Consider the following 15,067-nt stretch of genomic DNA (forward strand, 5'->3'; position numbering starts at 1 on the left):
ACAAGGTCTACCTGAGCATTAACAGGGAGGAGATAGGAGAAATGTATTCATTTGGCACTGATATGTTTGAGCCTGCTCTTTTTATAGTATAAAATACATTACCTCTCTGTTTTCTGAAACTGCTAATGTCCCATCAATACCACGGCATTTCATAAACATTAAAAGGCACTTATATTAACCATTAAGAAAAACCAGTGGGATGGAGTATTCTTCCCGGCTCAATGTTTTAGACTATGCATTTCAAAACACATAAAACTTACTTTAAACAAGACAACAAAAAAAAAGAGGACCTGATGCAAAGGGCTTAAGTGGAGAGCAAATGCTTTGAGAATGATTGGGGCAGGGAATGTATGGATGTGCTTTATACAATTGATGTATGGATTGTGATAAAAGTTGTATGAGTCCCTAATAAAATGTAACAAAAAGAGGAGAAAAAAAAAGAAAATGATTAGGGCAAAGAATGTACAGATGTGCTTTATACAATTGATGTATGTATATGTATGGACTGTGATAAGAGTTGTATGAGCCCCTAATAAATCGTTTTAAATAAATAATTAAATAAACAAGACAACAAAAATTACTCTTAGAACACCCAGAATATAAATCCTCAGTCTCTGGAAGGGGGTGGGGGGTGTCTTTGGACCAATCAACCAAACTAAAATTTTAGTTCATAAGAATGTCTTTCAATCATAAAATATGAATGCAAAAGAAATCTTATTTTTTATAACCAGTAATTTCTTTTAACACCACAATACAAAGCCACAGAATTTAAAATTCTTAAAGAACCTGGGGTTCATAGAAAATACATTTGTGGGGGAGCTGATACCAAAGAGTGCAAGAAAGAGAATGTTCTGAAAATGATGGCGGCAGCAACTGTACAATCCTGCTTGATCTAATTCAACTATGGGTTGTTCTAATCTCTGTGGAGCTCCTAATAAAATGGAAAAAACATACATTCTGTGACCCTTGTTGATGGTTAAGATCTAAGTGTAGGGCAGGGAATGTATGGATGGTGGTAAGAGTTGTATGAGTCCCTAATAAAATGTAAAAGAAGAAAAAAAATGATTAGGGCAAAGACTGTACAGATGTGCTTTATACAATTGATGTAGGTATATGTATGAACTGTGAAAAGAATTGTATGAGCCCCAATAAATTGTTAAAAAAAAGATCTAAGTGTATTTTTATAAAAACATTGATAAGATGCTTTTAATTAAATAATATTTAACCTCATAATTTCCTCAGTAAATTCTATTTATATTTAACACCTATAATAATTTTTAAAAGATTTCCATGTCCCTGTAGACAAGGCATTGTTGAAAAAGAGTTGTGGGAACTATCTTAAAAATCTGTTGTATTTAGACTTCGGTTTTCTGTGATCCTTTCTAACTTTCCCAAGTTTTTCTAGCCAGTGAGTTAAACTGCTGGTCATCGCACTGAGGATCAGGAAGGAGCCTCTGTCTGATCTTTCACTGTCTTGAGCATGTATGTACTCTGTCCTCCCTCCTTTCCTCTTTACAAAGCACCGACTATGTGCTAGACAGTTTTCAGGTGCTGAGAAATGGCAGTCACTGTGAACAAAGGGACACAGAGTTAGAAGACTGGGCCAGGCTCTCCACGGCTGCAGCTGGAAGGGAGACAGGCTAGGAGGCAGTGGTGGCAGAGAGTAAGTGCAGAAAAACCTGCGTCCTCTTTCTAGTTTACATTTTTTTATGAACCTCTCATTTGATATTTAAGAATACTTCTGATATGCGCACGCAGTCGCAGAGGAAAGATGCCAGGCTAAAGCTCACACCGAAAAAAACGTGCTCCTGCTGGGGAGGTTCGTGACATTTATCGTTTTTCCTTTCCCGGTTTTGAGCATGTTCGCATTTAGTAAAAAGCATGCACTAACTTTAGTGTTGTCCACCTTTTCCTGCTACTAGAAACAATGGGCCACGCTAGTGGTCAAGCACTTCATCAGTGATCAAACTTGGCCACACTAGTAGTGTCACTAAGTACTTAAAAGGAACACTTAGGCCCTCAGAATAAGAGATTCTAGTGTTTCTTTTTTAAGATGAAATTTCCTAGGTCAGAGCACCTGTCCATACAGGTGGCAGTAGAGGGCAGTCACTAACACGCCATGTCACAGAGCGAAGCCACCCTGTAAGCTGACAGCCTGGGAGAGGCCTTGCTCTGGGGCACAGGCTTGCAGTGCACTGCGGCCCCGGGAGCACAGCGGAGTGCCACAGGCGCTGCAGCCAGGCCCTTCACAGGGGCAGCGTCGGTGCCACACTTTTCTTCCAGCCCTTTCCTGCCAGGGACAGGAGACTCAATGCCCAGGCACTCCCTAAGGGCGTGAAAGCTATCGTCGGAGAACTGCTGGATTTGTCCCGAACTCACAGCCACCTCTGCCGCACAGCAACTAGGGCAGCTGCTTCACTTTATACTGAGGGATCCAAAATGAACTTTTCTTACAGTATGTTCTTTAACTTCTACCCTGTTTTCGTGTCAACGTGTGTCCACCCTCCCATAGGGAGGCTTTTCTGAAGTTTTAGCACTGCGGCACATCACCCCCAAATTAACTAAGATCAGAACATGACTGTGTTAAAGGACATGACGATTCTTATCTATTACAGGGCCATGGCCAAAGGACCTGTAATGACTCTGGTAAAACCTGCTGCCATCAGGTGGATTCCAACCCTAACGACCGACCGCAAGGGCGTGGTAGAACTGCTGTGGGGGGTTTCCAGGGCTGTACACCCTTATCTGGCTGCAACCCTTACATGCCACAGAGCTCTCTTACTGAGTGGTGGGTCTGAACCATCAACTTTGTGGTTGGAGCTAAGTGCTCCACCACTGTGCCTCCGAGGCTCCTTCAAAGGGCCTGGCTTACATGAGCCTTCCCGAGCAGTTTGTCTTATACAGAGTGGTGCCTGCACATAATGGTCTCTGGCTTAAGATGCTGAATATGGTTGGCACACAGTAAATACTTTAATTTTCTACCTAGTTTCTTGTTTTGGAAGATTTCCAACACAGAATGCTTACTTTTCAACAAACACATGAGCCCTGGTGGCATAGTGGATTAAGGGTTGGGTTGCTAACAGCAAGGTTGGTGGTTTGAACCCACCAGCCACTCTGCGAAAGAAAGATGAAGCTGTTTGCTCCTGGAAAGATGTTGGCCTCTCTTGATTTATAGCAATTCATATACATCTGGATAAGTTTTAGCATCTTAATATTGCCATTAAACAACAAAATATTTCCAGTGTTTTGCTTTCACTTACTATTCAGGATATTCACCCACCCCACACCCCAAAAAAAGCTCTCTTCTTCCATGACTGATGTTTATCATTCTGAAGTTCAAAACAAAGAAAAAATTCAGAACCGCTCAGGGGACTCAAGAGTCACTTAATTGGGAACAGACATTTTGGCTGCGTTTTATGATTTACCTTTTAGGATATTATTGTTGCTATTTTCTGTTAATATATGATTTGTATTCACATTAAAAATAAAAAATAGAAAAAGCATGAATTTTTTTTTCACAAGAAAATCGGCTTTCAAGCTTCTCTGGAAACAGCAGAGGAGCTGATCACATGGAGCCTAACTGCCATTTGCTGATTACTGGGCCTGGAAGCAGGGTCCACCCTGCCAACTAGGGCACGCTCTCAGTTGTATGCCAGGGCCAGGTCCATAGCCCCATCCCCACAGCCTAATGAACTGGTACTTCCTCCATAATTCTCTAGATTGCTTTCCTTATCCTGCTGAAGTTATAAAAAAGGATTCTTGTTATTCACAATTAAAATTTGTACTATTAAGTGACAGGTATTTTGTGGTGAAAGTTCTTGGATTTGGGGGACAGAAACAAGACCCCTTGTACTTCCCCTCAGAAATGACATCCATTGCTCCTCACTTTCCATTCACAGCTGCTCAGACTGGGCCATAAAGTTAGGATGAAAATACAACACAGCCACACTAAACCTGCACTTCTTTTCCACTCCAAATAGAGTTAAGCATTTAAGAGCTTAAAAAAAGTGACAAAAGAATATCTTAAATTATTCCTACACACTCGCAGACTTTCAAAATGTCCCTTCTGTAACATGAGACAAGAAATACCATTTCCTGTTAGATGGTTCTGAGAGGCCACATGAGTTTTCTGTGACAGGATACCAGGAAGTCTCAAAAAGTTTGTAGAAAAATGAAAATAAAAGGCAATGGAAATCTACCAACTTTTAAAAATCCCCTGTGTAGATAGATAAGAAAGAACAACGGCATTTTACAGTGATAGGGAGGTGTATGGGTTAAGTTTTAGGGAAGATACAGATATTAAAATAAAGTTTACAGCTGTAAGAGACCCCAATAAAATGGTTTATTAATTAAAAAATAATTAAATTAAATAAAGTTTACTGTGGCATTCCCACATTCTTATCTGAAACTACAAATGGGATCGAGGAGGTTTTGAGGGTGTCTTTGACAGAGCAATGTAAAACAGATCAGGGGTAACTGTGAAGCAGCACTGAACTTCTGAGGTGCCATCAGAAGGGCAACCATGATCCCTGGCATTAGAATAAGGCATCTAGGGATTTCATAAAACTTTCATCAGGGGGAACAAGTCAAACATGTGTGACCAAAAAATGCCCGCTTTATGTGCAGTACAAACTAACCTATGGGCATTCCCAAGAAGGCCCGTTTATGTGGCAACGCACAGGAGAAGAGCTAGCAGAGTGGTCTAAGAGTGTGATGCCAGGACCTGTCAACACAAAACAGAGACGATGTTAAAGCTACTCCTATATCACAGACTAAGTCTCTGCATACCCACCAAGGTTGGCGAGTTTATATGCTGAAAATAGTCCAGTGGGTCGTGTTCAGATGTGAAATAGCAGGAAAACGAAAGTGGCCTTTAGCTACATAGTCTCAGTTCTCATCACGAATAACCCTTCTCTAAAGAAGGTCCTCATCCTTGTCATCCATGAAAAGGATGCAACTGAAGGGATGCACAAGATTTCCTCCGTCTGCTTGTTTCCTGAGGTTCTCTAGCTTTACAGATGAACACTTGGCTTGGCTGGGCTGAGAATGGGTTAAGATAAGGATGACGCCAATAGCAATTCCCCACCAGTAATGTGACAGATGAACAGAAAACAGTGGTTGGACTCCACTTTTCTTTCTTGTCAGCCAACAATTTTACCTTCCCACTAAATTAGCACGGGGCAGTCACATATAAATGTGCTCTTCTTTCTATTCCTCGGACAGTCTACCATATGGCTGGCACAAGTCTTTGCTACCCTGGGCTAGAGGTGCACTGTGACCAAGGCCCACTGGCAGGCCCTGGGGAAAGCCGGGCCTCCTGCCCCTCTGAGGGCCCTAGACTAGGATTTTGACTGTAAGTCGCTAAAAACAGAGGCCAATCTATAAAAAGGAGGGATCTTAGTTCTTTAAATATGAATGATAGTATTTTTAGTGCTACAGGTTTATCTGTTTCAGAAATCTGGCAAATATGTTGGAATTTTAAATCCAAGTTGCACAAAGCTTAGAACAGGTTGAGATTAAAGATACCTAGGTCTCACAAGAATATGATTAACTACTTAGTGATCTCATTTATGTTTATATACAAAAATTGTTTAATGACAAAATAAGGATATTAGAGGACCTGATGCAAGGGGCTTAAGTGGAGAGCAAATGCCTTGAGAATGATTGGGGCAGGGAATGTATGGATGTGCTTTATACAATTGATGTATGTATATGTATGGATGGTGATAAGAGTTGTATGAGTCCCTAATAAAATGTAAAAAAAGAAAAGAGGAGAAAAAAATGATTAGGGCAAAGACTGTACAGATGTGCTTTATACAATTGATGTATGTATATGTATGAACTGTGATAAGAATTGTATGAGCCCCTAATAAATTGTTAAAATAAAAAAAAAAACAACTATAAAATATTATTAAAACTTTACACTCAATGTAAAAAAAAATAATAAGGATACTAGATTGTAACTGGGCAAAGCCAATTAGATTCTATCCCTGGGGAGGGCTTAATGTGAGCAGAGTCAACAGACAACTGAGTGGAGCACCAGGGAGGACGAAAACAAAACCCAAAGTCATAAGCAGAAGCCAGGAGGCCCAGAGAGCAGAAAGACTGCGTCCCTCCCACACTGCAGGCACAAGTCTGCCTGTGAACTCTGACCTCTGTTCCCAGCTCTATGTAGATTGGTTGGGCAGTTGCCGTGACAATGTTAGGTTTCACTCACTGAAGTACCTGATCCTAACAACCTGAGAAAGCCTCCGTCAACAGCACTGCTGTGGCTGCCCTAGAGTCAGGCCAATAATTCCAACACTTATTTTAGTTAGTGCTCAACTCTGTACTGGGTATTTAATAATGCACAAGCAAGAATGGCCCATGACCACACAAAGTCAGAAAGCGTAAAGTTGAGCTAGAAGCTAAGTAAATAGACCGTATGACAGAAAGAAAATAAAACAGTATCACCGCCTAGCTTCTCCACGCCACCTCAGAAGCTGGAGCTGTCATACCCCCTCTCATCAATGCCAACAATAAAGCCTTCGAGGCATTAAAAAAAAGTGCAATATAAATACGATGACACTAGAAGCACAGCCTGAAACACAATAACAAAGATATTAAGAGGAATCAGCCTTCGTGAAGGAAATGACCTCCAGGTTGAAGTGCAAAGTTACAAGTTAGCTGGGTGTGACAGACACTAAGGTTGGCTTGCTTAACACCCATTTCAACCTGTGTGGGTGCCACCTTTGATGGAGCCACAGTGGACTGGCTCAGTGTGCCCTATCAGGCCACCCTGAGTCATATTCATTAATGGTGAGCATCTGTCAAACCTGAAAATATTTATAATTGAATATAGAAAACATCTAAAAGTCAAAAAATCTAAGTCTAAATAATTTTACATGAAGACAGAAACCAGGCATACTTGTCATTTTATGTAAGAAAGAATTTGGTGGATTGGATTCGGTTTAATCTTATAAACTCAATTTCAAAAGTATAACTGAACAAAAAATTTCTTTGATTTGTGATCTTATGCTCAAAATCTTAATATGTTTGTACATAATATTGAAATATCTAAAGAACCTAAGATTTGTTTTATATCTAAGTTTGAGTATATGAGATTTGACTTTTTTATTGAAAAGCTTCATAAGGTTTTGCTTTACTTTTTAAGCCAGGTATCAGAAGTTTCAAAAAAAGCAATCAACTAGTTTACAAACAATGATGGCAACATATGTACAAATATGCTTGATACAATCGATGTATAAATTATTATAAGAGCTGTCAGAGTCACCAATAAAATGATCTTTTCATAAAAAAAGAATTTCAACCTTTTTATAATTGATAGATAAAATTAAAATGAGTATAATTTTTAAAAAGCAATCAATAATATTAAAATCTACAAATTCAAACAGAACCATCTTAAGATATCTAAGTAACTGAGTTTTTAAGTGGGTCCAAGTGTTCTCTAAATACTTAAGAATGCCTATTATTACAAAATCATCTGTAATAAGGCAATCATATCTGTAAGTGCAAGAGATAGTTTATTGTGCCATCCTGGCCGATAAACACAGGTGGGGTTCACTGAAGGGCAGAGGGATAAATGGCTCAGTGAGCCTCGCCTTTCCAATTCTCGGATCTCTTGCTCTTTGATGGTAGGACCAGGGTGCAGCTGCCTTAGCCAGTTCCCTGAGTTAGCTGGCAAGGCTCACTTCCTGCCAAGACATCCCTGAGGAGAAGCCACATGGATCTACCCTGATGCAGCAGCAGCCGGGTATAGACCCTGCCAGCACTGAGATGTTTACACATTCACTGACTCAGCTTTCCTCCTGCAGTCGGCACCGTCCACTTTTCCCCTACAGGAGGATGGGTGTGAGTCCCAGGAAACATAAGTGGAAGCAAGTTACCTTACCCTAGAGCAGTGGTTCTCAACCTATTTCCTATGGTCTTAGGAACTGAGACCCCACTCCTCTCCAGGCGGGTCCGCCCACATGCAGAGACATGCAGAGACGCCCCCGTATGAGTACCCAGCGTGAAGATTGTTAACCATGCTATATACACCATGCTTCAAGACAAAATTTTATTTATTTGTAATTAGAAATAAATATTTCACAATATATAATTACATATTGTTTTGTGATTAATCACTATGCTTAAGTTCAATTTGTAACAATGAAAATACATCTTGCATATCAGATATTTACATGACGATTCACAACAGTAGCAAAATAACAGTTATGAAGGAGCAACAAAAACAATGTTATAGTTGGGGGTCACCACCACATGAGGAACTGTATGAAAGGGTCTCGGCATTAGGAAGGTTGGGAACCACTGCCCTACAGCCTTCCCAGTTCTCTGACCGCATTTCCTACTTCATCTGTAGTTTTTCACATTTTGTTGTACTTGCACGATCCAGGAACAATTCAATCTTCACACTCAAAAGCAAAGTAAAACAATATTAACAACTACCAGCTTCGCTGAGACAGAGCCAAATTCAACTGCGCTCTGTAGAGTTCCCTTACCACCTCTAAAACCAAGCAACAAATCTTTGTGTAAACTTTCTCCTTTCTCTCCATCCTGGAAGCATCGCTATTTCCCTGTGAAGCCACTTTAAAAGTCTTGTGCAAGTGTGTCTAGTTAGCTGAACTTAAATCTTCTCACTCAATACTGAAAGCCATCGAGTCAATTCCGACACATAGTGAGTTTACAATAAAGGGCAGAACTGTCTCTGCGGGTTTTCAAGACTATCAATTTTTATAGGACTTCTGTAGAACGCCTCGTCTTTCTCCCGGGGGAGTGATGGGTAGTTTCAAACTGCCAACCTTGGCGTGAACAGCCCAGTGTCTAACCCTGCCGTCACCAGGGCTCTTCCTTAGTTGCATCAGTCATCAGACTTTGGGGAAGGGACTTTTAGCTTTCTGGTATGCTCATGTCAGAAGAGCATTAGAACAGATATGGAAATAGCCAATTCAGGCTATCCCTCGAACAGTTTTCTACGCAATTCCATTAAGTGGGGTTCTCAGGACATTCGTGTGTAAGAATTCACTTCTCTACTGTAGTGGTTATCAAAAATCACCCGGGGATCCTGTGGAATCTGAGTGTGATCGTTTCTAAGGACGGGGAGGGGGAGGGGGCTGAGTTTCCGTTTCTAATATGTCCATGCTGCTGCTGCTCCACCAGTCATTCATTCTCTTGTTTCAGCAAGGGCTTACACCAGGGAGCAGCCGAGCAGTTTGTGGAAAAGAAGCCTCTGGAGCACAGCTCTGCCAACTCCTTCCTCCGTGTGCTCTGGTTGTGCTCCAATGGCAGAGGTAGGTGGCTGTGGTAGACTGTGTAGCCTGCAAAGTCTGGATTTCAGTGACAATTCCGAGACTGGCTGCACACTGGAACACCATGGAAGCTTTCAAAGGAATGATGATGCCAGGTCCTATTCCTCCTAGAACTTCTGACTTATGTTCTGGGGTACGCACAGCCTGACCACTGGGATCTGACCCGCCTCCCATGATCCTCAGGTGGGTCTGGTTATTAAAAGTTTGAGAACTGCTGGCTTAAATAGTAAAAAGGTCACCTTTCTTTCATTCAACAGCTCCCAAAAAATGCCGCTGTAATGCTGTCTTCTTTTGTAAGTTAACAACCTCAAAGAATTAGCTTCTTTCTACCCTCAACGGGAAGGTTTGGCTCTCAAACTAACACTTCCTCTCTCGAGACAACAAGGCTCCCACACTCCAAATATCACTAGCAGGCTCCATCAAGTCTGATAGGCAATAAATAGTTTTTTCCTCAAGCATCTTCTTAATAATGAGGAAGCCTTTGCTGGACATTTCTCAGTGCGCTCCTTGGGACAGACTAACCAGGGGGAGTGGGAGTGCTTCAGGGGCTGAGGCCAGGGGTTTTGCAGAGGCCGGTGCCCACAACAGAAGCAACATCAGCTACCTCCTAAGAGTGTGCTCACAATTCCCATCCTGGGGCCTCCCCCAGGCCACAATGAGCAACTTTGGGGGGAGAGCCTAGCAGTCGGTATCCTTACAAGTCCTTCACGAGATTCTGATGCAGGTAGGTGTTTGGGAATGACTACTCGATAGACTTACATTTGTCTCTCTACAGCTTTCTCCTATCCATGACAAGAAAGACATGGTGAAGTCTAAATAATAATAGTTTTTTCCATTCTAAAGTTATACATAATGCTATTCTTTTGTATTAAAGGGTAAACAGTTATGTTTTGATACACATAAATTTCTATCAAAAGAAACCAGGGATTTTATCTCTTCCTATTGGTTTTTAAATTAGTTCAATTCTAAATGGCTATTGAAAGAAAAGCCTGTATTAGTCAATGCTTAGCTGCCAGGAAGCATAAACAGGAGACAGGATCTTTGTTTTCAGAGATTCCAGCTCTATGTCAGAAGGAGGGAGACCTAGGCAATGTGAATCTTCTATGAGCTCAGAACAAACAAACAATCACTCAAGAGTAGTCTGGGAGGGGTTTTAGCAATGGCTGGGCTCCAAAGAAAGGAAAGATTCAGACTTGTCCAAAGTGGTATTTTATATACCTTTACAATTGGTCTTAAATCCTCTGGAACAAATAAATAAAAGCACGGGCTATGTGGCCAGGGGAGTACACAGTGGCGTTAAAACTTACACCACCGACTTGAGTCTTCCTCCCCGCTCCCCACAATACAGAACTTTATTGTTCTAACAATGGAGCTCTTACTTGAGTATTTCTTCTTCTTTAATCATTTTATTGGGGGCTTGTACAACTCTTATATCCATCCATCCATGTGTCATCACATTTGTACATTTGTTGCCCTCATCATTCTCACCATATTTTCTTTCTACTCGAGCCCTTGGTAACAGCTCATTTATCCCCTCCCTCCATCCATCCCTTCCCCCCAACCGTTGATAACTTATAAATTATTATTTCTTCATGTCTTAACACTGTCCGATGTCTCCTTTCACCCACTTTTCTGTTGTCCATCCCCCAGGGAGGGGGTTATATGTAGATCACTGTGATGGATTCTCCCTTTCTTCCCCACTTTCCCCTATCCTCCTGGTATCTCTACTCTCATTATTGGTCCTGATGGGTTTTTCTGTCCTGGATTCCCTGTGTTTCCAGGTCTGATCTGTACCTGTGTACATTCTCTGATCTAGCCGGATTTGTAAGGTAGAAATGGGATCAAGATAGCGGGGGAAGGAAGCCTTAAAGAACTAGAGGAAAGTTGTATGTTTCATGGATGCTATATTGCAGTGACTGGCTTGTCTCTTCCAATCAACCATTCTGTAAGGGATGTCCAGTTGCCTGCAGATGGGCTTTGTGTCTCCCCTCCGCACTCACCCTCATTCACAGTGATGTGATTTTTTTTGTTCTTTGATGCTTGATATCTGATTCTATCGACAACTTGTGATCACACAGGCTGGTGTGCTTCTTCCATGTGGGCTTTGTTGCTTCTGAGCTAGATGGCCGCTTGTTTACCTTCAAGCCTTTAAGACTCCAGATGCTGTATGTTTTTATAGCCAGGCACCATCAGCTTTCTTCACCACATTTGCTTAAGCACCCGCTTTGTCTTCAGTGATCGTGTTGGGAAGGTGAGAAACAAGGAATGCCAGTTTAATAGAACAAAGTATTCTTGAATTGAGGGAGTACTTGAGTAGAGGCCCAATGTCCATCTGCTAGCTTAGTACTAAACCTATAAATATATGCTCACAGATCTATTTCTCCATCATCATATATATTTACATGCCTGTATTGAGACCTCTAATAAATGTCCTTTGCCTCTTAGTTCTTTCCTCTATTTCCTTTGACTTTCCTCTTGGCCCACTATCATGCTCAGCCTTCATTTGGGTTTCAGTAATTCCTCTTGATTACATTGCCCTTGAGCAAGCCCTGCCAGGCCTCCTACACCCTCCTCGCCAACAATTTTGGATCACTTGTTGTTTCCTTGTCCCTAGGGTTGTTAACACCTACTTCCCCCCCCACCCCACCCCCACCCCGCTTCCCGCTCTCTCATGGCCTCCCGGAACCATCAGTAGCGTTTTCTCCTCCAGATTGCTTATCCCGCCTATCTTATTTAGACAGACCCAACTTGAGTCTTAAATGAGATAATAGGCAGAGTGGAGGATGACGGCACAAGAGGCCCTTGAGAAACAGTCCCTTCCTCCTGGTTTTGAATGGCAATGGGTTTTTCAGTTTCACCAGACTGTATACTTTAAGCATAGGTTCCCAAACTTATCTGGCCTACAACCCCCTTTTCAGGAAAAAATCGGAAAAAAACAAAACACAGGAATTTAGTCAGCACCCTCTGGCAATGGAATTTCTTGTACTATATGCCCATAATCTAGGATTTCAGGTAGGCCATCTGCTTTTGCAGCCACCCCCCTGGCATGGCGCCACTGTCCCCTGGGGGTGGTATCAGAGTCTAAGGTTACAAATATCTAGTATGCATACTGGGCATAGTCGAGAAACTCAATACAGGTATGCTGACCACCACCTGACCCTGGACAAAGTAGACACCTGGATCTCCTGACTTGAACCAGTAAATGCTCTAGCTGACTTGCCATTGCAGCCACCAGCCCATGGCCCAGGTCTAAAGAAAGCATGGAGAACAAGAGTCTCTTCTTACTTATCCAAAAGTCAAGGAGAGTGCGATCTTTTCATTAAATCACCTGTTCCGATTTAGGAAGGCTAACGAATGATTTGATTCTTGATCTTCTGCCCTAGACAACCAAGGCCATGCTGAAACAGAGCAATGGGCAGTCAGTCACAGGAATGTCTAGTATAATTACATATGGTCGGTCACTCCTACAAGCACACTCTTCATACAGTGTCTGATAAACATTACCATGTCACAACCCAATTGCCCCTTTAATCAAGGAGGCACATGGTAACTATTAAAGGCCATCATTCTGCGGTCAGGAGCATGTTTATTTAGCGAGTGGTGATAAATTAAAGAACTGCATGGACAGGACATGTTCATGATTACAAGGCACAGCTGTGCCCTTTCTTCCCTGTGCATACCTCCTCACAGACTTCACGGACTGCCGCCACACTTGGCTCCTCCTCGGGCTCCATGCCTCCTCCAGGGACAATCCATCGGTCTGGATGGCGACTACTGCTCACGAGGAGCACCTGAAGCACACAAGTTATGCGGGGCATTAAACACTCAGAAGAGACACATTCATGCAGACTTAAAGTTGAAACACCACAAGCAGGAAGTAACTGAGATCCATCCTTTATTTACATCTTTCCAAATCACTTCTTGTCGGGTAATTTTCATACCCTTGTTTGACAAAGTAGGTAAACAAGACAATATGCCTCGTAAAAGCAGGACACTGGAACCAGTGGCCATTACCTCTGCTCAGACTCTCGGTGGTTTTCCTCGTTCACCACTTCCTTTCTCTAAAGTCCTTTCAACAGAGGAGTTGACAAGGTGACAAAAGGCTGAAGAATTTTTTTAAGAGCAAGAGACTGTCCGAGTTGTGCCTCTAAGCACTGTGAAAGGTCAGCCAGAAGGAACGCAGTCCTCGGCCCTGGTTGGCATCTTGGTGCCAATCAAAGCTTTCCCTTTGGAGTCCTCACTCCTGTGTGCCCCAGCTCCTGCTCCTTCAGGTGGTCACAGGAAGGTTGAGAACCACTGGCTTAGAACATAGGGGTAACGTTTCATGACCTTGGATTTGGCAATGGATTCTTAGATATAACACCAAAAGCATGAACAAAAGGAAAAAGTTAAACTGAACTTCATCAAAATTAAAAAGTTTTCTGTGCATCAAAAATGTTATCAGTGATTAACTATTGAGTTGTATGACATGTAGATTATGTGCCAACATAATTGTTTTTAAAAAGCATTAACTAGGGTGGAGGGAGGGTGCGGTGGAGAGGGGGACCCGATTACAAGGATCTACATACAACCTCCTCCCTGGGGGATGGACAACATAAAAGTGGGTGAAGGGAGACGTCGTACAGTGTAAAATATGACAAAATAATAATTCATAAATTATCAAGGGTTTACGAGGGAGGGGAGAACAGAGAGGGAGGGGGAAAAATGAGGAGCTGATACCAAGGGCTCAAGTAGAAAGCAAATGTTTTGAGAAGGATGATGGCAACAAATGTACAAATATGCTTGGCACGATGGATGGATGTATGGATTGTGATAAGAGTTGTATGAGCCACCAATAAAATGACTGAAACAAAAAAAAATGTCCATAAAAGTCCTAAAAAAGAAAGCATTAACTCCTTAAGAGAAACAGGCTAGATTTGGGGCAATGGAAGTGTTTTGTCACTAAATAATGGTGGTAGTTGTACATTGTGAGTCTCCCTGCTGCTGAATTATTTAAAAAAAATTTTAAAGTATTAAAACTAAAGAGTTAGGAAGCACTAAATCTGCAGGATATATAAAGGGGCATCAGAAAGCTGGTGGAGAAGTGGGGGGGAAAGCTATTTTAAATTTCCATGAACTTGTTGATGCCCTGGCCTAGTGATGCTTCTGTGTCTAGTGAAGCTGAAGTCCTTTACCTGTACCTCTGAGCTAGCCAGCATCAAAGGCACTTTTCACAGTGGACCTGTGGCCTTGACAATGGGCACCTCCTGGGACAGCCGGTTTTTAACCTGTAGGTCCCACCCTTTTGGGTGACCCTTTCACAAGTCGCCTGATTCTCATAACAGTAGCAAAATTACAGCTATGAAGTAGCAACGAAAATAATTTTACGGTTGGGGTGTTCAGCATAACATGAGGAGCTGTATGAAAGGGTCATGGCATTAGGAAGGTTGAGAACCCCGGTCCTAGGAAACCTCCTCTGCCAAGAAGCTCTGATAGTTGGAGAGAGACGCCGGGCTCTTCTTTGGGGCGGGATGCGTACTCAGTCCCGAGCACCTACTTACTATGCGCCGCTGCTTTCCTTATCCCAAGAAGCTACTACGCGCCCTTTCAACTTCTCACACCCATTCCAGCGCCCCGTCCTATGGCCTATGTTCACCCCTAAACAAGAGCTAGGCCCTGACTGAAACTCCAGTTACATGACAACCCACTATTTTCTTCCTTAGAGTCTACACCCCAGGGGTGCAGCCTTTTAGAAAGCTCACTTTATTTTTATAATAAAT

The 15,067-nt window shown here is 42.2% G+C and overlaps 1 protein-coding gene across 1 annotated transcript in view; it reads right to left on the bottom strand.

Annotated features, from left to right (window-relative positions):
- NUDT3 (nudix hydrolase 3) overlaps positions 1–15,067 on the bottom strand; it is an 83,491-nt gene that overhangs the window by 19,940 nt on the left and 48,484 nt on the right. The window contains exon 2 of the mRNA XM_075555491.1: positions 12,989–13,099. Coding sequence (XP_075411606.1) covers positions 12,989–13,099 — 111 coding nt within the window. The remainder of the gene's footprint in view (positions 1–12,988; positions 13,100–15,067) is intronic.

This window comes from Tenrec ecaudatus, chromosome 7 (genome assembly GCF_050624435.1).
Source record: "Tenrec ecaudatus isolate mTenEca1 chromosome 7, mTenEca1.hap1, whole genome shotgun sequence".
NCBI classification, from domain to species: Eukaryota; Metazoa; Chordata; class Mammalia; order Afrosoricida; family Tenrecidae; genus Tenrec; species Tenrec ecaudatus.